Source organism: Bos grunniens, chromosome 1 (genome assembly GCF_055505025.1).
Source record: "Bos grunniens cultivar Pamir isolate PY7600 chromosome 1, Bosgru_T2T1.0, whole genome shotgun sequence".
Taxonomy (NCBI): domain Eukaryota; kingdom Metazoa; phylum Chordata; class Mammalia; order Artiodactyla; family Bovidae; genus Bos; species Bos grunniens.
Genome location: NC_141165.1, coordinates 146,806,500 through 146,831,556, shown reverse-complemented (window position 1 = coordinate 146,831,556; position 25,057 = coordinate 146,806,500). Strand labels below are relative to the sequence as shown.

Sequence of the window (25,057 nt, the reverse complement as noted above, 5' to 3'; positions counted from 1 at the left end):
CGTGCAGGAATACAGATGTGACTTAGGTTCCAGAAGTACTGGCATGAGCGTTCTACTTGGAAATGAGTTAAGAGGGGACAAGCAATCCATCGTTGGCTGATGTGGATCACTGTAAAGGGAGCATAGTTCCAAGTCAACAGCTATAGTGATGCCTTTCAGATCTGGCATTTTCCAGATCCCAGCATAGCAGCAGCTTCCGTGGCAGTTCAGTTCTGCAGTGTGGCTGAGGCATTTCTAGAAAGTCAACTAGCACATGTTCTTCCAGCCCTCCCTGGGATTCTGTTATTTACTATCCTATAATATATCCTTTCCTGATTAAAGCAGGCAGAATGTGTTATACAATTTGCTTCATCCTGACAGATAAAACAATGAAAAGCATGAATATTTAACTATAAAATCACATTAACTAACTTAGACAATCATCTAAAACTTTTAAAACTGAGTTCCCATATTAGAAAAACACGAGTTAAATTTTTAAATGACAACACTAAAATTAACTTACCTTGGTAAGAAATTACCTGTACACTAAGCTGTACAGTTCCATCTGTCTTTACTCCTTGGTCAAATAAACTTCGTTCTGGATCCAGCTAAACATGGGTAAAAGGATTAAGATTATTTTAGCTCAGTCATCTGGTTTAATATAAATGGATGTGCCAAATAGGACTTAATTACTGAGGCATACTAATTAAATTGCAAGAACACACTTAATTATTCAAGTTGTCGTATCATTTAATTCTCTGCCAAAACTGAAAAGGATTTCACCACTGTGGGTAGCAATTAGGGACAACACAAACAGGACTTGTTTAAATAGTGGTTTTCTCTAGCTCTGGAGTCTAGTTTAGAATTTTAAATAATGCCAAAAGGCAAATATTATTTCTGCAGAAGTATTTCTGGTAGAAGATAATGCAAGTTATCTGCCATGAAGGGTTTTTTATTAGTGGGGACAATTTATACAAATTTATTTATATACTTCTTGCCAAATCTCTTCATAACCAAGGATACACATTTAAGATCAGGGTTAATTCAATTTCTGATCATGAAGTTAATAAAGTTAAAGGACTTACAACCATACTATCTGACCTAGCTATGAATATCTTTAGTCATAGTTCTACATCCTTTCGGTACCTTTCAGTATCAGTGCTTTTGAATGCATTTCACACAAATGGCAAAAAGAACTTCTGACTTCTGGGCATTTTATCAAGTTTAAAAACATGTTTCTGTTAAATTATTTTGAATAAGGTGTATTTCTGTGTATACATACAGCTGGAGATACAAAGTCCTCCCACTTTTATTCCTAGAATTCAGCCAATATGGGAATCATGGTACAAACGTATTTTCTAAAATGAAAAACGCCATACATATAAAGCCTAAAGTCTTAAGTGACTGCATCTAACTTAAATAGAGACAAGACAAACTGTGTAACCCTGCAGATAGACTGGTCAAACGTGGCAGCTGCACTCCTTAATACAACAGTCTCTGTGTGACATTTTGCTAAAAATTCTCCTGAGAATTCTCCCCTCTCTAGTAGACACTGGTAATGGTATTATCGACTAGAAGCTAAAGCCTGTGTAACTCTGAAACAGGATTCCCAGGTACTGAGCATACTAGCTGACACAAGAGCTGGCGCAAGGACAAAACTCAAGCATGGTATTTGATCTTGGGTCATATTCCTTAGAGAAGCGCAACTCAATTTTGTTCATCAGCTTTAAAGTCAGCACTTATCTGAAAACATAAAAGCATTTGTATTTGTATTACACAAGTGGAAAGCATTCTGACTCCAACTATATTTGCTTTAAATGATATGGAAAACAGAAGTTGCTATCCTCATATTCTTTTTGAAGAGAGGAAGGGAGACAGGAAGAAATGAAAAATGCCCTAGATCCAGAGCTAGTTCTGAATTCTTCAATACTATAATTTATGCATATTCCCATTTATTCAGCCAATATCCACTTATTTATTTATTGGTGGTAAGGAAGGTTTGCTTTATTTGGGATGCTGGCAATCGGTGGGGAGCAGACTCCTATCCAAAGGCTGACAGTCAGTGGACAAGAGCTTTTATAGATGCAAGGAGAGGGCTACATGCAAAAACAGTACAGTCAGCTCTGATAGTCATCTTGAAACTGGACATTGGTGGTGTGACCAGTATCATCTTGGTTGTTTTAAGTACAGTTAATCTTAGTTCCAGGGTCAGTAGGTTCCCATTTTCTTAAGGTCAATTCTTGGAATTGTGGCAGCTTATGGTGTGGCTACAGTCTGGTTATCATGTAGTTAAACTTCTTCCACCTGGTGGGGGTTTTAGTATCTATAAGATATATCTTATTATATTATAAGATATATCCTTATTATATTATAAGGATATCATAGGATATGATAGCCCTTGAGAAAGAACTAAAGGTCCTTGACTTTGCTTAGTGACTAAATTATTTTTGTTTTGTCATGACTGTTTTCCTTTGTTTCTGCATTTTCTCCTTCTCTGATTAAACTTATTCTTTGACTAAAGTTTTTTCCACGGACAAAAAGGCAGGCTGAGGACATGGGAGGCAAGGCCCGGTGCATTGTTATTCAGGCGCTCAGCCCTGTGCCACTCTTTGTTACCCCATGGACTGCAGCACGCCAGGCCTCCCTGTCCTTCATGATCTCCCAGAATTTGCTCAAACTTGTGTCCATTGAGTTGATGATGCCATCCAACCATCATCCTCTGTCGCCCTCTTCTCCTCCTGCCTTCAATCTTTCCAAGCATCAAGGTATTTCCAATGAATCAGCTCTTTGCATCAGGTGGCCAAAGTATTAGAGTTTTAGCTTCAGCGTCAGTCCTTCCAATGAATATTCAGGGTCAGTTTCCTTTAGGATTGACTGGTTTGATTTCCTTGCTGTCCAAGGGATTCTCAGGAATCTGCTCCAGCACAATCCCCTGGGGGCCTAGTGGTTAGGATTTAGCTCTGTCACTGCTATGGCCCAGGTTTGATCCCTTCAACCAATATTTATTGAGATCCTATGATAGCTTGGCTACTTTGCAGGTTAAAACTTTCATTTTAGATAGGTCAGGTATTATAAGAGCAGCAACAAATGTCAGAGCTAAAAGACAAGAGATTGAGTCCAAATTCCCCTTAATTTTACACGTAAGAAAAAACAAGGTAAGTCTAGTGACACTGAATTATGCAAGGAAAACTTTCCTAAAATGTCAGCCTCAAACAAGTGAAGACAGTTCTATAGTTACAGTAGGCCTCGGTTCAAATTCCAATGCACCCCACTACACTGGGCAAAATTATTTAATTTAAATCTCAGTTGCTACATCTGCAGATTATGATTAAGAATATGCCAACTTCAAAGACCGCTGTCAAGAATGAGATAATTTAGAAATGTCTTACAACCATATAACTCTAGTTCACCAATTTATTTTCTGGCTGCACCTCACAGCATGCAGAACTTCCCTGACGAGGGAACATCCTCTGCAGTGGAGGTGTGGAGTCTTAACCACTGGACCACCAGGTAAGCCCTGGTTCAGTTATTTTTAATGGCTGCCTTGAATTCTAATCAACAGAATTTATTTATCTCATTCCCTATTTTTGGATCATTTGAGATATTTTTAGTTTATGCAATGTACGCCTTTGCTCACTGAGGGGAGTACTTAAAAAAATTCCTTGAGGAAAGCTGCTAAATATTTCACATTCAACATTAAGACACTAAATACTAAGTTACCTTCCAAAAAGATTATGTTAATTCACCCCTATGAATTATGTTATGAATTATGTTAATTCACAGCTGAGAAAAGAAAAACCTTAAATCACAATATTATTAGACTCACATATATTCTCTTTAGAAGAGCAACTTCCCTCCTCTCCTCCCCTAATATTTATTAGACTTACTGCGGAAAAAAAGTATGGTTAGATGGCAACTAAAATTCACAAATTTCATCAAAACATTTCAAGTTATTCTACATCCGTATTTTATTTAAAAACAGAGGAGATATATGATTTGAATTTTTAAAAAACTAAGGCAGAAGTTCTGATTTGTGGAATAGCTATAATAAAAAGCAGAGCGGGGAGGAGTGAAGAATAAACCAAACCAAACATTTGAAAAGATGACATGATATATGTAAGACAGCATTAGAAAAACAAAATAAATCTCTAGTACTTACTCATATGTTCAAGAAAGGTCTGAAGAAACTATTTGAGCAACCCTATATAGGCAACTCGGAGAAGGCAATGGCACCCTACTCCAGTACCTCTTGCTTGGAAAATCCCATGGACGGGGGAGCCTGTTAGGCTGCAATCCATGGGGTCACTAAGAGTCGGACACGACTGAGCGACTTCACTTTCACTTTTCACTTTCATGCATTGGAGAAGGAAATGGCAGCCCACTCCAGTGTTCTTGCCTGGAGAATCCCAGGGATGGGGGAGCCTGGTGGGCTGCCATCTATGGGGTCGCACAGAGTCGGAAACGACTGAAGTGACTTAGCATAGCATATAGGCAACTACTTTTTATACATAAAAATACTCCCTTTCTTGAAAGAATACCATAAAACATGACTATAAATATGCTGCAAACCACAGGTAAACTCCTATTGCAACAATCTCCAAGAAATATACATATAGTGGTAAATTTTTATCCAAAACTTACTGCTGGAGCAAACAAAGATGGAAGGGAATATAAAATCATTTGGTCAAAAATCTAAAAAAGGAGGAAACGAATGTACAAACAAGTTAAAAGTTAGTTAGAAACAGGATGTGAGGGCACAGTTCTTCAACTTTCAAGGTCAATGTGCAGAAGCTACGTTTAAGCTCTGATTAAACCGTATTTAAACTTCCCACTTTACATTTGTCCAGGTGAAAAAGCAAAGTTTGATTTATTACTCAATCTTTTAAAAATAATTCTAAGTGGAAGAAATGTTTCTGAAAGAACTCTATTTCTAAATGCTTACATTTTATAAAAATATAGGCCAAATGGAGAGAAAGGGGAGATAAAGGCTATAGTTAGAAAAGGCCAACAGTAATAACAAAGCCATTTCTAATGCAGACGTAAATGCTGAAATATAAATCTCAAAAAAGAAAATAATAATACCTGGATATCTTGCAGGCAAATTTCGTGAGCATCCAAAGAACACTGCAGTCTTGGTTCTAGTAGTTTCTTTAAATTGCCTATTGGCTCATTGATGTCTATGGCCTGACTTACACATTCAGCTGGAGTGTAGGTCTGTTCTACAATGCTGAAGAATACAGTGTTAGAGGACCCAATGTTAAAGAATGTAATGGTTAACAATTACCTTCTTACCCTGGATATTAACCCAACAATATGTTCAAAACAAAATTCAATTCCAAAACACATTTCTGGTCTTTGAAACTCATTTCTGCACAGACACCTTTTATAGTGGTAGGCTCATCATCAACTAGTGTTGCCAAACTTAATAACGAATCACATTACACAAAGAAATGCAAGCTTGAAATTTAAGGCACCTTTGCAAATAGACCACATCATACACACACATATACGCACGTACTTGTGTGTGTGTGTGCATACTAATATTGCTTACACTAAAATATTTAAGGGGAAATGTCTGCATTTATATTTCCAAGTTATTTTGAAGAATTTCAGGCTCAGAAAGGAATATAAAAAGTCTCCTCAAAACTTGTATGGTATCTCTACTTCCCAAAATCAACACAATAATACAAGTCATAAGATATGAAAATACAGGTTATATAAAATATTTTCCATCTAATCTGAAAACTACTGGTTATAATCAGTCTAGATTCACCTTAAAAAGTTATATTCTTCCTTTAAAACTTTCTACGTGCTCTTTTGCATTTTTACTTCATATTCTGCTAAGTCACTTCAGTCGTGTCCCACTCTGTGCGACCCCATAGACGGCAGCCCACCAGGCTCCTCCATCCCTGGGATTCTCTAGGCAAGAACACTGAACTGGGTTGCCATTTCCTTCTCCAACTTCATATTCTAAGTTCTACAAAAAACCGTTAAGTTCCTTAAGAGTAAAATCTTTGGTAAGTAATTTTATATATCTTTTGTGAATCCTTACTTGAGGCCAAATGGAAAGTAGATACCAGTAAGTATTTGCTGAATTGGTAAATCTACAATTCAATCAAGTTTCACATGTTTAATTTAAATATGGTTTAAATCTCACTTATAGTTGTCAAAAAGTGTGTCCTTAAAAATTTGTCATTACATTTTCACATAAATTCCAAGTATAATTCAATAAATACATAATATTCAGTGAATATATGTAGCCTAAATTCCTAAAACTTAAAATTTATAAAAGAGACCACTCATGACTGAAAAAAAATTATATTAAAATAATAAACATTATTATTACTATTTGTTAAGGTAAATTTGTTAAGGGTCTTTTGGCTATGTAAATATTTTCACAAACTCTTCAGCTATAGCAGAGTGGGCTATATATATATATATTTTTTGGTAACAATAATCTTTACAAGAGTCAGATGTCACTTTAACACAGATTTTTAAGGACCCATTTTACATAGGATCAACATTTAAAACATTTTTTAACATTCTGTTGCCATCATTTAAACCTTGGGAGATCCATATAAAAAAATCTGATTACCAACTTCCCTTGAGAAAATGTGGATGATCTCACATCACTGGATCAACATTCCTGCATAGCACTCTGCTACAGCTAGAAACTCTTAACTGCTCGTTTCACATAGCTACTCCCCAAGTCAACAGTAACTACAATCACAGTAACTACCAACCTCTTACGGGAGACATCAACAAAGGTTTTCTCTACGAAGTCAAACAGTAAAAACTTTACACTCTGTGGATCATTTATACATACATGTGTGTACAAAAACATAAATATACTCATGTCAGGCTTCAAGACAGCTCAAATGATCCTCACCTTCTAATATTTACAGCTTTTTACAGTTCCCTCCCAAACTGTCCCAAGGCTGGACTGTGTGACCAAAGGACTACGGCAGAGTGACACAAGTACTGCTTCTTAGATTAGCTTATTTAAAAAGACACTGGCGAATGCTTCCTCGGACCATTTGCTTCAGGGAAAGCCAGCCGCATGTGGCGAGCAGCCCTACATAGAAGCCCATATGCTGAGGAAGTGAATGGTCCTGTCACCGGTCTTACGAGTGATTTTAGAAACAGATATGCTACCGTCAGCCAACACTTCAGATGACTGTAGCCCAGACAGACAGCTTAACTGCAAGCTCTTGAGAGTCTCTGAGCCAGAACCAAGCAGCTAACTGACTGGATGAGGGGCTTCTGACTCTGAGAAACTCTGTGCAAGAATAACTGTTGGGTGTTTTAAGCTGTGAAGTTCTGGAGTAACGTGTTACATAAATGAGTGTATGTATGTATGTATATACAGCCTATTGTTTCTTCTGCTGGAGAAAATAGCATAATCAAACATGCTGAAAAGCTCCATTCAAAACTTAATGTCTCCTGTGCAGTCACATCAAGGTATTTTAGACCTTTTTGGCCAGGAAAATGCTTCCATGCCAGGGCATGATGGGCGAGGACAGGGTGGGGGGTTACTAAAACGAGGTTTGTATTTTGAGCCAGAGCAAGACATCTTGCCTGAGCAGATGAAGTGGCCTGAGTAACCATGGCTTCATGAGTAATCATGGCCACAGGGCAGAAGAGCTGCTAATTAACTGGCACAAAAATCTCAATTATGCAAGACAGAAAAGTTGCAAAAGATCTATTGCACAAGATTGTGCCTACAGCTGACAATACTGTATGGTACACTTAAAAATTTACTGAGGGCAGATACTGTGTTAAATGTTCTTACCACAATAAAATAGTAATTTTTAAACAATTTAGGTCTTTCATCTCAGCTGCACGCTCAACTTTAAGCAAGGTACTCAACCTTAGTAATCTGTCTATTCCCACTGGAGTTCTACTGAAGCTCTGCAGCACTCTTCAGCCCCTTTTACTTTTACTACATTATCTCAGCTCTTGCTTTCCAGAGTAAACTAGGACCATTAGTGATTACCTTCCTTGTCCTTGACTCCCAAATCCCTCTTTTCAGTCATATTCTCTCCTTGGATCCTGAACTCATTACCACTGCCCACCTTCCTTAATGGAGTAAGCAGTATTCTATTACTATTCCAAAAACTAACACCTTTCACTTCTCTATATGCTTAGTACTATGATGGCTCATGACCAACCTAGACAGCATATTAAAAAGCAGAGACATTACTTTGCCGACACAGGTTCGTCTAGTCAAAGCTATGGTTTTTCCAGTAGTTGTGTATGGATGTGAGAGCTGGACTATAAAGAAAGCTGAGCACCGAAGAACTGATGCTTTTGAACTGTGGTGCTGGAGGAGACTCTTGAGAGTCCTTCAGTCCAAGGACTGCGAGGAGATCAAACCAGTCAATCCTAAAGGAAATCAGTACTGAATATTCACTGGAAGGACGGATGCTGAAGCTGAAGCTCCAATACTCTGGCCAACTGATGCAAGGACCTGACTCACTGGACAAGACCCTGATGTTGGGAAAGATTGAGGGCAGGAGGAGAAGGGGACAACAGAGGACGAGATGGTTGGATAGCATCACTGACTCAATGGACATGAGTTTCAGCAAGCTCTGGGAGTTGGTGATGGACAGGGAGGCCTGGCTTGCTGCAGTCCATAGGGTCGCAAAGAGTCAGACAGGATTAAGCAACTGAATTGCCTGCCTGCCTGCCTGATGATGGCTCATACAGCTGTGTGTTTCTTCAAATATAAGGTAGTCTCTACCAGGGCAGATTAGAGTCTCATTTATTGATGTACTCCTGATAGTTACTATTTGTTGAACTAGTTCTGGCTGTGAATTAAACTCTTGCTGAAATAAAAGAAATCAGTACTGACAAAAGGAAAAAGAATCCAACAGTGTCCGAAGGGTAGAAACCACCACAATCAATTGCTTGACCATTATTACCTATGCTTACTACCATCTTTAGTTTAAAACTATCTTTTCCTTCCAGCTACAAAGCCATTAAGTCAGAGGAAAAAGGCAATACATTATCCCTCAAAATGCTGGGGTCAGTTGGGAAGATTAAAAAAAAAAGGTCCTCAAAGAACTTGGCTATTCTTATTTTAATTAGGCATGTTGATAATATAAAAAATAGTAAATTAAAAAAATACCAACCTTTCTTCTGTGCACTCTGCTTTCTCTGTTCCATCAATCTCGATTTCTATCAGCTCCTCTGCTTCTCTTTTCGTCATGGCTGAAGTATTTCAAAAGTTCAGCCCTACAAGAGTTAAATTTTAAGACATTCTGAAACGCATAAGCAGACACGTTACACAAGAAGTAAAGACCCAATTCAAATAAAACCCGAGGGTAAGCAGAAGAGGAGGAAGCAATCTTCACATATAAAAGACAATCCACAAGCAATATTTATAAACCAGTTTTTGTTTAAATGGTGTTTACCAGTCTGACATGACATCAATATCATTCCCTTGGATTTACTGGGATGTTTTTGACCCTAGTCTCAGTCAACAAATTAATTAAGATTACTTCAAAATCAAGTGAAAGGCATGTCGACGGTTATTACAGCAGTTCGGTCTTAATAACAGATTTAAACCTGCACCTTAAAAATCAACATGGGAATTCCCAGTGGTTAGGACTCTGCACTTCCACTGCAGTGGGCGTGGGTTTGATCCCTGGTGAGGGAACTAAGATAATCACATGCCACACAGCATGGCGGGGGTGAGGGGGATCAACATGGAGTTGAAAAATTTACAACTGTCCAGCTAAAAAGCTGTAGTTTATTAGCAGAGTTTACTGTAAACCACTATTGACAGAGTAAGCTAAATTAAAAATTAGCTAATTAAAAATTAACCCAAGCTATGATTTATGTTACAAATTACATACCTTATACATGCCAGTACAATATTCTCAAATGGCAAAATAAAGTAACAAAATCACAGATATGTGAATTATTGCCCTGATTACACACTAGAATTATTTATGATTATTTTTCAGATGTGGTTTTATACCTTTTAATCAAACTATTACATCAGTTTTTAATTCTCACACATAAAAATTTTACTTACATTAAACTTCCATTGATTTTTGTACCATTGATACATTATGTGCCATTCTGTACCATTTGCACTACCAATACTAAAACGTTATAATTTTATAAAATGCTAAGTAATGTATAAAATAGCTGCATATGTTGGCATTCCTTTATGGCCATTTCCAAGGTGTTTATGATGTAAGTTGCAGGTTGTTACTACTTCACTTTGCACGCATGCTCAGTCGGTCAGTTGTGTCTGACTATTAGAGACCCCACGGACTGTAGCCTGCCAGACTCCTCTGTCCATGGTATTCCCCAGGCAGGAATATTGGGGTGGGTTGCCATTTCTTCCTCCAGGGGATCTTCTGACCCAGGGATTGAACTCACATCTCTTGTATCTCCTGCACTGGCAGACAAGATTCTTTACCACTGCACTTCTTGGGACGTTTACTAATCAGCTGACCTTATAATAGAGATCATCCTCGATTATCCAGGTGAGTCCAGTGAAATCACAAGAATCATTAGAGAGGAAGAATCTAAAGAGATCCAGAGAGATTCAAAGTGAGGACGACTGACTGGCTGTGATTGGCTTTGAAGATGAAAAAAAAAGAGCCACAATCCAAGAAAGACAAGCAGTCTCTAAAATCTGGAAAAAGAAAGGAGACAGGCCTTCCCCCAGAGCCTCCAGAAGAAATACAACTCTGCCAACACCTGATTTTAGCCAAGAATGACCCATTTCAGACTTCTGACTTCAGGAACGTATGATAGTAAGTTGGTGTTTTCAAGCCACTAAGTTTGTAGTAATTTGTTACTGTAGTTCTAGGAAACTAGTAAGTCTTCTTTCCCACTTTAGAGAGGGTTGTAACTCTCCTCAGGTCCAAAAATCTCCAACTATTGGGGAGCTGGTTTTCTGATAACTTAGTCTCTAAATTCTGGCATCTGAATCTAGACTTTCCGGTATAAAAATGATCTGATTTCTCCCTCACTATAAAGGCTCCTCTCACAGCTCCTCCATGACAAGAAAGAAGAATAATAAGAGGATGGGGCTCCCCACTGGAACAGATACACATCATGCACATCCAGCAGAATGCCTAGGCCCCAGCAGGTTTTGTTTGGGATGACAGAAGAATGAAGGGCTTTTGTTCTTCTTTCTTGCTGACCACAGCCTAGTCAGTCTTTCCTTTCTTCATAAAGCCTATTTCTTAATTGATACTATGTGTTAAAACTGGAATTCAACATGAGCACTAAAGCAAAACACCGGTGGCAGTAACCCAGTAGGGACCTTATAGAACAGCATAAGCTCACCTGGGAAGGCGTATTTGTTGACAGATGTATACACAGAACTTTGAACAGTGCCGCTCCTTTTGTAGGCACTGTATTAAAGTGTGTTTAATAAGTGAATGTTATAAAAACCAAAGGGGCTTCCCTGGTGGCTCAGCTGGTAAAGAATCTGCCTGCAATGCGGGAGACTTGGGTTCGATCTCTGGGTTGGGAACATCCCCTGGAGAAGGGAAGAGCTTACCCACTCCAGTATTCTGGCCTGGAGAATTCCATAGACTGCAAAGACAGCCCATGGGGTTGCAAAGAGTTGGACACAACTGAGCAACTTTCATCTATGAGCAGATCCTTGGGGCTCCTGTATTTCAAACAGTTGCCATTTTTGGACTTCCCTATATCTCAGTTGGTAAAGAATCCACCTGCAATGGAGGAGACTGAGTTCGATTCCTGCGTTAGGAAGATCTGCTGGAGAAGGGATAGGCTACCCACTCCAGTATTCTTGGGCTTCCCTTGTGGCTCAGCTGGTAAAGAATCTGCCTGTAATGTGGGAGACCTGGGTTCAATCCCTGGGTAGGGAAGATCCAGGGATCCAAATTGCTAACATCCAGTGGATCACAGAAAAAGCAAGCGAATTCCAGAAAAACACCTACTTCTGCTTTATTGATTATGTCAAAGCCTTTGACTGTGTAGATCACAACAAACTGTGGAAAATTCTGAAAGAGATCGGAATACCAGACCACCTTACCTGCCCCCTGAGAAATCTGTATGTAAGACAAAAAGCAAGTTACAACTGGACATGGAACAACAGACTGGTTCCAAATTGGGAAAGGGGTACATCAAGGCTACATATTGTCACCCTGCCTATTTAACTTATATGCAGAGTACATCATGCAAAATGCTGGGCTGGGTGAAGCACAAGCTGGAATCAAGACTGCCAGGAGAAATATCAATAACCTCAAATACACAGATAATACCACTCTTATGGTAGAAAGTGAAGAGGAACTAAAGAGCCTCTTGATGAAAAAGCTGGCTTAAAACTCAATTCAAAAAACAAAGACTGGCATCCGATCCCATCATTTCATGGCAAACAGATGGGGAAACGATGGAAACAGTGACAAACTTTATTTTCTTGGGCTCCAAAATCACTGCACATGGTGATTGCAGTCATAAAATTAAAAGATGCTTGCTCCTTGGAAGAAAAGCTATGACCAACCTAGACAGCAAAGACATTACTTTTATGACAAAGGTCCGTCTAGTCAAAGCTATGGTTTTTCCCATAGTCATGTGAGTGTTGGACTATAAAGAAAGCTGAGTGCCAAAGAATTGATGCTTTTGAACTGTGGTGTTGGAGAAGACTCTTGAGAATCCCTTGGACTGCAAGGCAATCAAACCGGTCAGTCCTAAAGGAAATCAGTCCTGAATATTCATTGGAAGGACAGATGCTGAAGCTGAAGCTCCAATGCTTTGAACACCTGATGCAAAGAGCTGACTCACTGGAAAAGACCCTGATGCTGGGAAAGACTGAAGGCAAGAAGAGAGGGAACAACAGAGGAAAAGATGGTTGGATGCCATCACCGACTCAACAGACATGAGTTTGAGTAAACTTCAGGAGTTGGTGATGGACAGCGAGGTCTAGTGGGCTGCAGTCCATGAGGTCGCAGCGAGTCGGACACAAATGAGTGACTGAACAGACTGATGAGAACCATTTCACACCGTATAATTGACTCCAGAAATCTAGACGACTTACATGTGAAAGGTAAAGCTATAAAACTAACAGAAGAAAGTGGTGGAATTTTGTGGATAAAAAAGGATTCATTTCTTGAAAAAGCATTCATTTCTTAAAATTCCAAAAACATATATCATAAGGAAAAAAACCTGATAATTTCATTACATAAAAGTTAAGATTTATGTTCGACAGACAGGATATAGTGTAGAAAAAGACATTTCCAAAATCCATATATGATAAGGAAATAGTTACTGGAATACACAGTGAACAAGTTGATAATAATCCCCCCAAGTCAGGACAAAGTAGAAAAGTAGGTAAAGAAGGAAACTCACCTAAAGAGAAACCAAAATGGCTAAGGACACGAGGAGATGCTCACGTTCAAGCTATTCACCTTATTCTGTGTGTGTGTGGCAAAGATCAGAATGCTGAATACTGAAAAGAGCAGCAGGGACCTTGGAGCACAGGGATCCTGCCTCTGCTGATTGAAGACAGACAGGACTGACTACTCTGGAGAAACAGCTAGCAGCACTTGCTCAAATAAAGGGATTATACCTATGACCCAGCAATCTTGCCCTTAGATAAGCATTCCAGAGACATTCTCACAGTGATTGATAATAGTATGTTAAAGGTAGCTTTGCTGGAGACAGCTGAAAGCAGGAGCCAATACACGAACCTGTGATGAGAGTACTGCAGATGCAAGAAAATGTGAAACACACTATGGAACCTTAGTATCAGTCAGAAACAAAGAGATAATGAACACACAAAGGATAAAAACCTTACAAAAAAAAGTGAGAAATGGACTAAGGCTTATATTATAGCAGGACAGCATTTAAAAGGGTCATTTGTTTTATTTTTCAGGGTCCACGCGCAAGTCCACTCCCATTTCCATAATCAACTTTTAAAACGAGTGAATTTTCTAGGGACTTCAGAAAAATAGAAAAGAAATTTAGGAATTTCCCTGGTGGTCCAGTGATTACAGTTCCATGCTTCCAATGTAGGGGGCATGGTTTCCATCCCTAGTCAGGGAACTAATATCCCACAGGTCATGCAGCATGACCAACAAAATTCAAATAAACACTTAAAACAACAACAAAAAAGAAAGCACCGTAAGCAGATAGGTTAGGAGGTCCCCAGAAAAGAAGAATCAGGCATGGCTTTTGACAAACAGAAGCCATTTTTGTCCTAAGCCATTTTGAGATCTAAGCCTAACCACAATGCTTACCCTTGAATACAGCTCAGTAATAATGTTCTTAAGGAATAACAATAGCAAAGATAGTAAATCAGTATAAAAACTCCAGGTTCTGTTTCCATGGTAAAGATTAGCCTGAAGCACTTTCTTGAGCTGCTCTGCAGAATTTAAACCCTCCTCTAGTGGCAACCACTAGATCAACTGTAACCCAAAGGATGATAATATTGATCTTTTCTGACCTTTGTGACTTCAATCAACTAAAGCTTGGTTGCTGTCAACCTCTGCCCCAATCCTATCTTGAACTCTCCTCTTCAAGCTCCTTCATAAATATGCATGTACCCTTAGCTTAAGACTTTTCCCAATTTTGCTGCTTTGGGAAAGATCCCACAGTGTTCTTCTTGCTCTAAGTAATAAATCTCTTCTCCTGCTCTTTGGCTTGATTGTGTCTTTTGTCTTACACCCACTAAAAGATGAATCCAGTTTTCTGTACCTACCAGAGAAATGGCCCTAAAGGGCTTTGATCAACAAGGATACTTGGCACACCTCTTGACAGAAACACTAAGACAGAGAGTTGTTAAAAAAAATTTATACTGTGATCTTTCAAAAAAGTTAGAGATCAGTCTCCAAAAGGTGCCAAAGGTGGGGGAGGGGGTGTTGGGGTATGAATCCAATACACTTTTGGAAAACACTGTGTTACTTAAGTCTCTGAATTGATCTTCTTTCTCAATTCTCTAAATTAAGCCTAAAGAAGCAATGGAGACATTTGGCAAGCTGTCCAAATCTTTGCTGTCATTGCTCGAGTGGGTCTTAGCTCTTCTCCTGGAGCCAACTGCCCAGGATTCTACGTCAAAACTTAAGAAAATGGAGAAGACAGCATTACCTGGAGACTTTCCACACAGGAAAATGTCCCTTGACACTGGTTTTTCCTGGATTAAACCTAACCTGCTTTCAGAACACTTCACAAAACGAATACAAATTTATATTTAACTAAAAATTCCAGGAAAGGCTAGTATTCTTTAAAATAGTTATATTTACCACTATCTTTTAAAGCCACAGATAAACTTGAGGATTATTCTCCATTGGAGCACGTTATTAGTTTAGAGTTCAGAATAATTTTTCATAGTGAAGGACAATAAGTAAATGAAGGATAAATAAATACAAGTGTAATCTGGGAGTTTTTCTCAAGTTAAAAAATACTATTAAATAGTCTGAGAAAAAAGACATTTTTGGTTTTTAAAGATAAAAGTCAATAGCTAAGAAAAAGTAAACACAGACATCTGTGTGTACATATGCAGAGAGAAAGCAAGTATGGACAAAGTGTGGCAAACTTGGCGTCTCTGGGGGGTGAACGTGTACCTTGTACAATTTCAGTGCATAATTTTTTGAATTTTCCTTTAGACTTGAAGTTTTATAAATAAAAGCTGGAGGGAGGTAAGTCAACAGTTTTAATTGTTCAGCCTCCACCTGCTGCTCCTCCATTAAACACCTAGCTCATTATTTAGATTCTTATTTTAAGATGATACAAGCCTCCTGTCACTGCTCCTGTAGACACAATCCAGGTAAAACTGACATAAGTCCATCTAGCGTCAGAATTTGTCTCAAAATACTTAAGGCTGGAAAGCTTGGATCAAATCCCAAGAGAGAGATAACTCATTGTTCCCTCCACTTTCGAACTAGTTGACCCAGTTTCTTTTGACATTAAGACAATACCTAAGAACGTTATCCCTGCCCAGTTCTTTGCTTACGTGGACCCTTCTAAACCTTTGCCGCCTCCAAGACTCAGAACTACCGCGAGTCTTTCTAAATCACTAATCTCTTGCAGTGCAACATTAGGCGTGGTCCTCCCTGCCGTTAACCTAATCAAACCGGGATTCCTAAACACAAAGACGTTGTTGGCTTATCTTCCAGCCTGCAAAAACACACTTAAAAAGCTGACAAGCCACACTAACCCATCATTTTCTCGTCTCACTTCCTCGTTTTTAAAAGAAACCCAATGGACTCCACAGACATTAAACAGATGGCTTTAACGCAACTGTAAAACAATTCTAGAAAGACCACTGGACCCGAAGGGAGAGCGCATCGCTGAGTTGGCAAGAAGATCGATATGGCATCGTGCTGTGAGATCCCAGGGGCGTCGGGATCAGGTCCCGACCGCGGCGGCTGCGAAGCACGGCGGACAGCCGAGAAGAGGCACAGGGAGGGGAGGGGGCGGCGAGAGGTGACAGGAACTACCCGGGCCCCGGGGGCGCGCGGCCTCGCGGAGCCCCGCGCCGCGCGCCCCCCGCCCCTCCCCGCACAGCCTCCCCCGCCCCTCCCCACCCGGCTCCCTCAAGTCTCCACGAACGGAAATGGGAGTCACAGCGCCGGGGACCAGCGGAAACAAAACACAGAGGCGGCCGCGGGGGGGCCGCGGTGGGGGAGAAGGCCCCGGAACGAAGCCGGCCCGCGCGGGCCCGCGCTCTCTTCCTCCCCCGCGGCCGCACTCACCCGCTCCGGATTCGGCCCCGTCGCCCCCGCCCGCACTCCAGAGCCGGCTGAGAAGCGCAGCGGCGCGGGCTCCACGTGCAGCGTCTCTCCCGGTAAGACCCGCAGCTCCCGCGACTCGAAGTGGGAGGCCCCTGGGCCCTTCCCGCGAAAACGGCGCAGAGAAACTACAACAACCCCCCCTCCACCTCCCAGGCACCCCCGGGTTCGGGACTACAACTCCCAGCAGGTTGCGCGAAACGGACGCCTAAGGCAACGGAGGCTCACGAGGCACAAGGGAGCAGCAACGCCCCAGTTCGCTTTGTTTTACACTGTCACTTTGCACAATCGTATACCTCAACAACCCCCCCTCTCCCCCGTCAATCAAGGAATAGGACGCTGACTCGGGGCCCGGGGGACTGAACTAGGGGACAGGCCAGTCCAAGGGCGCATGCGTAAACCACACGATTTCCGAGAGGGAAAAAGAGAGCGGGTCAAGTTGGGCGAAGGAAAGATGGCGGAGGCGTCACTAGAGGACCCGGAAGCACTTACCCTCCACTTCCTCCTCCTGTTTGGCTTCTGTCTCACCTACAGCCGTCCGGTCGCAGAGTGTCTCCGAGACGCTTCCTGTCCGGTGAGTGTCGACCGTCTGAAACGGCGGCCCATAATGCATTGCGATGGCGGGTAGGCGGGTGGGGGCGGAGCCAGGGCCGGAAGTAGAACGGGGCGGTGGCGGCGGTGGCTGGCGGTTCGGCAGTGAGTGCAAGGTGACTGGGAGGGTAACTGGACTAACGTGGCCTCTTGGGACTTGGGTTTGGGTTTCTTCACGAGGTCTGGGATGCCCTTTTCCCTCTAAGACTTTGGAAAAGAGAGCAGTCTTATATCCCGGGGCGCCTTCACGGCCTGGCCCGGGGTCATTTTCGACCTCGGCGCCTTTCGGCCTTGAAGTTTGCTGTAGATTCAATAAGTAGCCAGAAAATCCCGCTCTGAGGGCCAGCCTGGCTCACAGGGTGGCGCGGGCTGCAGGGAGGGTGGCGCGGGCTGCAGGGAGGCCGGCGCTTCGTGGACTTGCAGCCCGTCTGGGGCAGCCCAAGGTCATGTCCGCGGGGCCGGTCTGCAGCCAGGCTTGCGCATCCCGGACGCGTGGGAGGTGGTTCTGAACTATTTAGGAATAGAACTTGAGAGAAAAAGACAATGGTCATCTTAAAAGTTTGGACGCCACCTAAAGATGTTGGTAGTGCTGAAATTTGGTTAAGCAGCTTTTGTTTTACATCACGGTTTCCTGGAGGAGAGCACTAACCTTGGACTGGCCAGTCGTCACTGTAAACGGGAGAGCCATGCTCCCTCTCAGCACAGGGCCGCTTCTTCTGCTGTGTTCTTTTCTAGCTGTTGCTTTCCCCAATTTCTTTGCGTATGTCCAATCCCTGTCATAGCTGGCGTGCGTGGCCTCGCATAGTACTTGAATAGAGGGCTTAATCATAGTTGATACTTTATATTACCTATTTGGATTCCCTGGTGGCTCAGACGGTAAAACGTCTGCCCGCAATGCGGGAGACCCGGATTTGATCCCCGGGTCGTGAAGATCTCTGGAAAAGGAAATGGCAACCCACTCCAGTTCTCTTGCCTAGAAAATTCCGTGGATGGAGGAGCCTGGTGGGCTACAGTCCATGAGGTAGTAAAGAGTAGGACACGTCAATACCTATTTGTGTAACAACATGTATGTTTCTCAATAGATATTCAATCTTTGGGGAAAAAACTGAAACAGAGGAAAAGGAACAAGTTTTGATAGTGAGATTATGTGTTCATTTTTTAGATAAATTGAGTTCGAGAGCAAGATAAGACTTCTGAAAGGATGAGAGATGATGATGTATAGGTTTGGAATTCAGGAAGAAGACCACGCACAATTAGGTGTGATTTGGGGATCATTAATAAACTGTCTTGCATATTGTCTTACTATCTGTGAAGGAGGCTTAAGAATACTTTGCTCTGTTTCTTAACAGGATTGCTGTAAGGGTACCAGGAGAGAATATGTATGGAAGTACTTGGCAGAATACCTAGGTCTGAACAGATGTTAGGGTGACCCTATTGGAAAGTGTTGTTTGTGTTTATGTTGCCAAAAGGGAAAATATACACTGAGTTGCACAATTTTAAAAATGTATCTGTGTCCTGTCAGATTCTGTTGTGTAACCTGGGATCAGGTACTTACCTCTAAGCCACAGTTTCTGTATGTGTGAAGTGAGAATGATATTAAGTAGCACCTTGGGTGTTAGTCACTCAGTTGTGTCCCCGACTCTTTGTGACTCCATAGACTATAGCCCACAGGCTCCTCTCTCCATGGGATTCTTCAGGCAAGAATACTGGAGGGGGTTGCCATTCCCTTCTCCAGGGGATCTTCCCCACCCAGGGATGGAACCTGGGTCTCCTGCATTGCAGGCAGATTCTTTACACCTGAGCCACCAGGGAAGTAGCACCTTAAGGTCATTCAAATAGTTTTCTTTCATCCTGTAGGTGAAGGATATTTGGTAGATTGTAGGATTGATTTTGATAGTCTTTTTATGTGCGATTTCATGAGCTTCCCGGCACTATTGACGTTTTGAACCAAATATTTCTTTGTTGTGGGGAGGGTGCTATTATTGTTGTTACAGGATTTTGGCAGCCTGCTGGGTTTTACCCACTAGAGGCTAGTAACATTCGCCCTGTCAGGACAACCAAAAATGTCTTCAAACATTGCCAGGTATTTCCTGTGGGACATCCCCGCCGCGATTAGAGAACTGCAGTGCCACTCTTCAGTCTTCTAGCTTAATGCTTTCCAACTCTCACTAGTAAAGGGCCACTTTCCCCCTGGCCCTTGTGGATTCTTTGAAGAATCCAGTAAAAGTGAATTACTGGAAAATGTAGTAGATGAAAGACAAAACATGGAGACACAAAATACGAACTCTTAATTGCTTCCTTTGTGGCTCAGCTGGTAAAGACTCCACCTGCAGTGCGGGAGACCTGGGTTTGGAAGATCCTGGAGAAGGGAAAGGCTACCCACTCCAGTATTCTGGCCTGGGGAATTCCATGGACTGTGTAGTCCATGGGGCCGCAAAGAGTTGGACGTGACTGAGCGACTTTCACTTTCACTATTGAATTCTGCAGGTATGAATTACTCTGTCAGATTGCTGTAAAAGTTTCTAAATGCTTATTCCCAATTTTGATACTATAGTGGAGCACTAACACTGTACTACTGAGAGTCCTCAGACCACACTTGGAGCAGTAGTGTTAAATTTAACAGTTTGGTGTGACGGTGCTTGTTTAAGTCATTTGGGGAGCTGGGGAATCATGTTAGCGTGTTAGGTTCAGAAGTTTGACCAGGCTATATCGAAGTGTGACTCTATCATTCCAACATGGCTTGGTCAGCCCTTTATTAATCTGGGGCAGTTTCTTCTAATTTTTCTATGATCTCCTTATTCTTTTTCTTTTGGAATTCCTGTTTGCATATAATGAGGTTGTACTGCTTGATTTTCCCTCTCTTGTTGGTGGACTCCCTTGTGTGTTTTGTTTTTTTGGACTCCCTTGCTGTTTTTTCTTGCTGGTTCTTTTGGACTCAGATCTGGTTTTTACAGTATTCATGAATGCCTGGAATCCTGCAGCTGTACCAGGCGGAGCAGTTTCTCTCCCTGTGGGCCTGTGAAATGCAAACTGAGGTTGAGGCAGCTGTCTCCAGGCTTCCTGTTCATATCCCTTTTTGCCTTGTGAGGGAGTCAGGGGAACCTGGTAGGCTAATTTTGGAACCAGTATTACTGTTTCTCTGCTGAGGGTGGGCGGTCAAGACTAAAAAGTTCGTGGAGAAGAAACACCCCATCCCTGATTTTGTGCTTTCTTTCTGCATCTGACCTAGTGGAGTGCATGCAGGCCTGAGTGATTCTGAATTCTAGATCCCAGGGCCTTTTACTTGAGCAGCAGAACACTTGCAGTGAGGGGTAGAGAGGGAAAAGGATCTTTGGTCAGGTGACTATTCTTAGTATTCACTGAGTTCTGTAGCACTTAGTAGAATTGGGTACCCACTGTAACACTTTTACAGGGCTTTTACAATTATGTCAATCTTAATGTATCTTCACATGCTGGTTCTTGTTTCCAATAACAGGATCACCATGATTCTTCAGAGACTCTTCAGGTTGTCCTCTGCTGTTCAGTCTGCAATCTCAGTCTCTTGGAGGAGGAACATTGGTATTACAGCAGTGGCATTTAATAAGGAGCTTGATCCTGTGCAGAAACTCTTTGTGGACAAGATTAGAGAATATAGAACTAAGCGACAGTAAGTGGGTAGATCACAGACCTTGGTGTTAATGTGCATATTCAAACCTTGGTGTTAATGTGCATATTCAAAGTATGTACGTTTTGAGATGGTAAAGAATTACTTGGCGTTTCAAAGTGTCTAAGACCTTCACTGAGTTGATCCCTGTGGTACAGGTTCACTAGCTGCTCCAAAAGAAAAAGATGAGGACCTTGATATATTTTTTTTTAAGTCCCAAATTTTATATTATGAATTCCCAGGGAGGATTGCATTAAATCTAGTGCCATTTTAGATATATCCCCATTGTAATGTCATTTATTATAAACTGGAGTCAATTCATACAGGTATACCATACAAGATCCATACAATTCATACAAGATCCATACCAGGATCTTAGAAATCATTTAGGAACCGTATTTGAGAAAATTAAGCCCCTTGGACAATGATTATCCTAAGGTCATAAAACTAATTATGGGGAAAATATACTCAGAATATTCTCTCAATTTAGTGATCTTGGGACCACTAAATTGATTTGGGGAGAAATGTATAAGCACAGCATTTTTTTCTTTAACGTTACTTCCATAGTTAATATATTTCTGGGACTGTCAAAAGACAGAAGACTCTGAAATGGCATAAAGCAAATCCAGGGAAAACCTAATTACAGAACCGCAAAGTTTTGAAGGTGATTAATGACCTTAGCCATCATCAGATTTAACCCCAAAATCTTTGGGAAAGTGATACAGATTAGTTCAGAGTTTTATTTAGTTGTCTACCATATGCAGAGCACTGGACTATTGAGAATGGTGGGCTACAAAGAAAGAAGCCACTTGGCATTTCCATAATATTCTTTAAGTCTAAGAGGGTAGAAAGTTTGTAAGCAAGTAAATATAATAGAAGGTAAAATAGATTAAGTGATAAGGTACTGACACATTCAGTGTTTGGGGAACTTATTGGAAGGAATCCTCTTTTCTAGCTGGTACATTTGAAAGGTGGCATGGAAGAGTAATGTTTCCAAAAGCTTGTGGATCCAAGAACTGGACAATGATCGTCAATCATCAAGTGTCCAGTTAGAAGGCTCTGTCTAGAACTGTGCTATATATTTCTGTGGCTGTTATCCACATGTGACTATTCAAATTCTAATTGAGTATAAATAAAAATTCAATTCCTCATTTGCCTTTTAGCCACATTTCTGGTGCTCAATACCAGATATGGCTAGTGGTTACCATGTTAGACAGCACAGACACAGAGTATTCTGTTATCATAGAAAGTTTCTGTTGTACATACTGATATAGAAGAAAACTGAGTCCATGACAAGAAACATCATTAACAAGTTCTTAGAGCTGGCTTAGTATTTTTTTGTGGAAATAACAAATAAGATCCTATGCCTTATCATAGGCATAGGTGAAAATACTAGCCTTGATGGAATTTTCACTTATAATTTTTTTATTATATTGTTCATTGTTAAACGGGCAGTAACATTATGACAAACAAGAATTTGTGCAAATAGTTAATTAGGTCTAATTGGCCCATTGCTGGTCTGTGAAGTGAAAATCGCTCAGTTGTGTCCAACTCTTCTACCCTATGGACTATATAGCCTGCCAGGCTTGTCTGTCCATGGGGATTCTCCAGGCAGGAATACTTTAGTGGGTATCCCTTCTCCAGGGGATCTTCCCAACCCAGGGATCAAACCCAGGTCTCCCACATTGCCGGCAGACTCTACCATCTGAGCCGCCAGGGAAGCCCAGCTGATCCATGATGCTGTGTTTATCTTTACAAAGCACAGCTCTTTAATTTTGTCATTTTATTGCTTAGCAAACAAAATACAGACTCCCAGACTATACATTCTGGGCCTCCTGTGATCTGGGTCCTGCTAGCTTTTCCATCTAGGCTGCTTAGCATTTCCCACATACAGCCAATGCTTTCCCACCTTCTCATCCTTGCTTTTGAGTCTTAGAATGTCTCAAATTACAGTCTGACCCAAATGCATGGTTTCTCGCAAATGCCACCTTTTTAAAATGCAATCTGCCTGTTGAGCTTAGCAAAAGTGACCCCTCACCTCCAGTAGCTTTTTGTTAAACTGACTGCCTCTCGGCATAAATGTTTATAAGTGCTACTTTTTCTTTCTTGTAAATGGTAAAACCTCTGAGGATAGGAAGTAATTTGCTTCTTTGATAGGCTGCTGTTACAGACTTAAACCCTTCAGTGGTGTTTGATTTAAAGCACAGTGATAGTAGATAACTGCGTGTTCACGGTGTGCCAGGCACTGGCCCACGAGTGGTACATGTACACAGTCTCTGAATTCCCTCAGCACCGTCAGGTAGGATTTTGGAGTTGTCGGTGTAGAAACTAGAGTTTAGAGTGCTTCATGCCTTGCTCAAGTTCACACAGTAACTAGATTGTAGAACTGACAATAAAACAAACAGTTATTCACCCCAAGCGCATAGACTTAGCCTTTACACCTTATTGCTGCTCAGACGCTGAGAAATTCTGACTTTTCATAACACTGATACTGACAGACCTTGAATGTTGTTTGAAGTTGCCTCATTTGTGTGAACCCTCATCATATTTAAAATTGTTTGATTTTACATTTACATTCAAATTGAAATACTTGTTACCTTTCAGAAAAGTCTGCTCTTGTCTACGCTCGGAAGATCTGTGAAACTTAATTTTGTTTCTGTAAACTAATGTTTAAAATACACTTTCACTTGGTCATGTACACTACAGGACATCTGGAGGACCTGTTGATGCTGGCCCAGAATATCAGCAAGACCTAGACCGGGAGCTTTTTAAACTTAAGCAAATGTATGGTAAAGCAGACATGAATACGTTCCCTAACTTCACGTTTGAAGGTAAGTCTTTGTAATCACAGGTTCATTGTTGTGGGAGATCATTTTAAGTAGAGAATATTTACATGGGTTGTTTGGAGGATTAAATGACAATTACACGTGAATGTAATTTGAGCAAGCTCCGGGAGTTGGTGCTGGATAGGGAAGCATGGCGTGCTGCGGTCCATGGGGTCGCAAAGAGCTGGGCATGACTGAGCAACTGAACTGAACATGTGAAGGTATTAGGACAGTGGCATGTGTGGCAAGCACTGTGGTAAATGCCACTGGAAGAGATCACATAGCATAGAGGTTAAACGGTGGGGACCTAAAATCAAACGCCTGACAGTATCATTATGGGCTCTGGGATTCTGGATAGTTAACTGGTCCTTGTTTCTAATCTGACATTTGGGTAAGATCATACTGTCGTCTTAGTTGTAGTTAAATGACGTAATATATGTAAATTCATAGAGCCTGGTTCATTTTAAGTCCTAAATAAATCTTAAGTTATATTTACGTGTAGATGTTTCTTTAAAAAATTGGAAGATGGATGAGATAAATATTAAAGTTTTTTAGAAAATATGCTTTATTGCAATATGACTAAGTTTGAACCTTTCTTTCCTCTTTTTAGACCCCAAGTTCGAAGTTGTCGAGAAACCACAATCCTGAAGAAGTAATGTAAAATTGATCTGGTAATTTGTCCTAGATTAGTTGTACAGCTGGCCACAAGTAACAGAATAAACATTTCATAGCTGTCAAATGTTCTTTTAATTCTGATTTCAAATAAATTATTTGGTGATGTTAGGTATACAGCTGAGTGTATTGAATTCTGTTTTTTTTCCTTAATCGATTGATTTTACTTTATATTTATTTATTTGCTGTCCCGGATCTTAGTTGTGGCATGAGATCTCTTCGTTACAGCATGTGGGATCTAGTTCCCTGCCAGGGACTGAACCCAGGCCCCCTGCATTGGGAGCTTGGAGCCTTAGCCACTGGACCACCAGGGAAGTCCCCGAGTTCTTTGTTTTTAGATCCTCCTCTTTGGTTATATGAAAACAGAAGGAGACCTTGGATTAACTGAGTACCATTTGCCCCGAACTTGGCAGATTCTTCTCAGAGTGTTGAGGTGTCCTGTTTATTTTGGAGACTTACTGCTGGAGAGGAGCCACCCTGACTGAACGAAGGAGTGTTCTCAGTGGGGGATGTCACACCTGCTCCCAGAATATGAAGAAACGGTTCAGAAATCATTGATGATAGCTTTTTCAGGGAACTCGGGTGTGACTGTGAATATGTCCAGGGACTGACTTTATGTTTTA

At 41.1% G+C, this 25,057-nt stretch overlaps 3 protein-coding genes across 25 annotated transcripts in view; 2 read left to right on the top strand and 1 right to left on the bottom strand.

The window, feature by feature from the left end:
* The window catches only part of GABPA (GA binding protein transcription factor subunit alpha), a 38,202-nt gene extending 20,876 nt beyond the window's left edge, over positions 1-17,326 (bottom strand). Inside the window, exons 1-5 of one of the 15 annotated variants that reach the window (XM_086412372.1) lie at positions 16,214-16,353; positions 13,324-13,466; positions 9,114-9,216; positions 5,062-5,206; positions 503-587 (exon numbers count right to left, since the gene is read on the bottom strand). In XM_086412372.1, the coding sequence (XP_086268498.1) occupies positions 503-587; positions 5,062-5,206; positions 9,114-9,190 (307 nt within the window). In that variant the 5' untranslated portion in view covers positions 9,191-9,216; positions 13,324-13,466; positions 16,214-16,353. Of the gene's footprint in view, positions 1-502; positions 588-5,061; positions 5,207-9,113; positions 9,217-10,021; positions 10,524-11,292; positions 12,078-13,323; positions 14,501-15,060; positions 15,137-16,129; positions 16,354-16,667; positions 16,807-17,195 lie in introns of those variants that run through there. The other 14 variants (XM_086412383.1, XM_086412398.1, XM_086412373.1 and 11 more) reach the window with 14 other exon arrangements.
* LOC147380270 (uncharacterized) lies at positions 16,285-17,306 on the top strand. Of its 2 annotated transcripts, XM_086412470.1 has the most exons (2): positions 16,285-16,759; positions 17,238-17,306. In XM_086412470.1, exons 1-2 carry the CDS (start codon positions 16,285-16,287, stop codon positions 17,279-17,281), a joined length of 519 nt encoding a protein of 172 aa, XP_086268596.1. In that variant the 3' UTR covers positions 17,282-17,306. The 2 variants fall into 2 exon arrangements, with proteins under 2 accessions (XP_086268596.1, XP_086268587.1); XM_086412461.1 differs by lacking the exon at positions 17,238-17,306 and having other exon boundaries at positions 16,285-17,228.
* Positions 17,327-17,361: 35 nt separating the features above from the next.
* ATP5PF (ATP synthase peripheral stalk subunit F6) lies at positions 17,362-24,553 on the top strand. 8 transcript variants are annotated; one of them, XM_086412506.1, is made up of 5 exons: positions 17,362-17,422; positions 19,606-19,781; positions 20,770-20,940; positions 23,644-23,768; positions 24,373-24,553. In XM_086412506.1, the coding sequence occupies exons 3-5, from the start codon at positions 20,777-20,779 to the stop codon at positions 24,408-24,410; spliced, it is 327 nt and encodes a 108-aa protein (XP_086268632.1). In that variant the 5' UTR covers positions 17,362-17,422; positions 19,606-19,781; positions 20,770-20,776; the 3' UTR covers positions 24,411-24,553. The 8 variants fall into 8 exon arrangements, with proteins under 8 accessions (XP_086268632.1, XP_086268659.1, XP_086268640.1 ...); XM_086412533.1 differs by lacking the exon at positions 19,606-19,781 and adding an exon at positions 18,457-18,551; XM_086412514.1 differs by having other exon boundaries at positions 17,362-17,474.
* The last annotated feature ends 504 nt before the right edge of the window (positions 24,554-25,057 follow it).

What these genes read in the sequence shown, in the direction of transcription:
- LOC147380270 (XM_086412461.1), top strand. Translation starts at nt 16,285, where the DNA reads ATGGCATCGTGCTGTGAGATCCCAGGGGCGTCGGGATCAGGTCCCGAC.
- ATP5PF (XM_086412487.1), top strand. Translation starts at nt 20,777, where the DNA reads ATGATTCTTCAGAGACTCTTCAGGTTGTCCTCTGCTGTTCAGTCTGCA. An exon ending in GAATATAGAACTAAGCGACA is followed by an intron (nt 20,941 to 23,643) that starts GTAAGTGGGTAG and finishes TGTACACTACAG; the next exon opens with GACATCTGGAGGACCTGTTG. An exon ending in CCCTAACTTCACGTTTGAAG is followed by an intron (nt 23,769 to 24,372) that starts GTAAGTCTTTGT and finishes TCCTCTTTTTAG; the next exon opens with ACCCCAAGTTCGAAGTTGTC.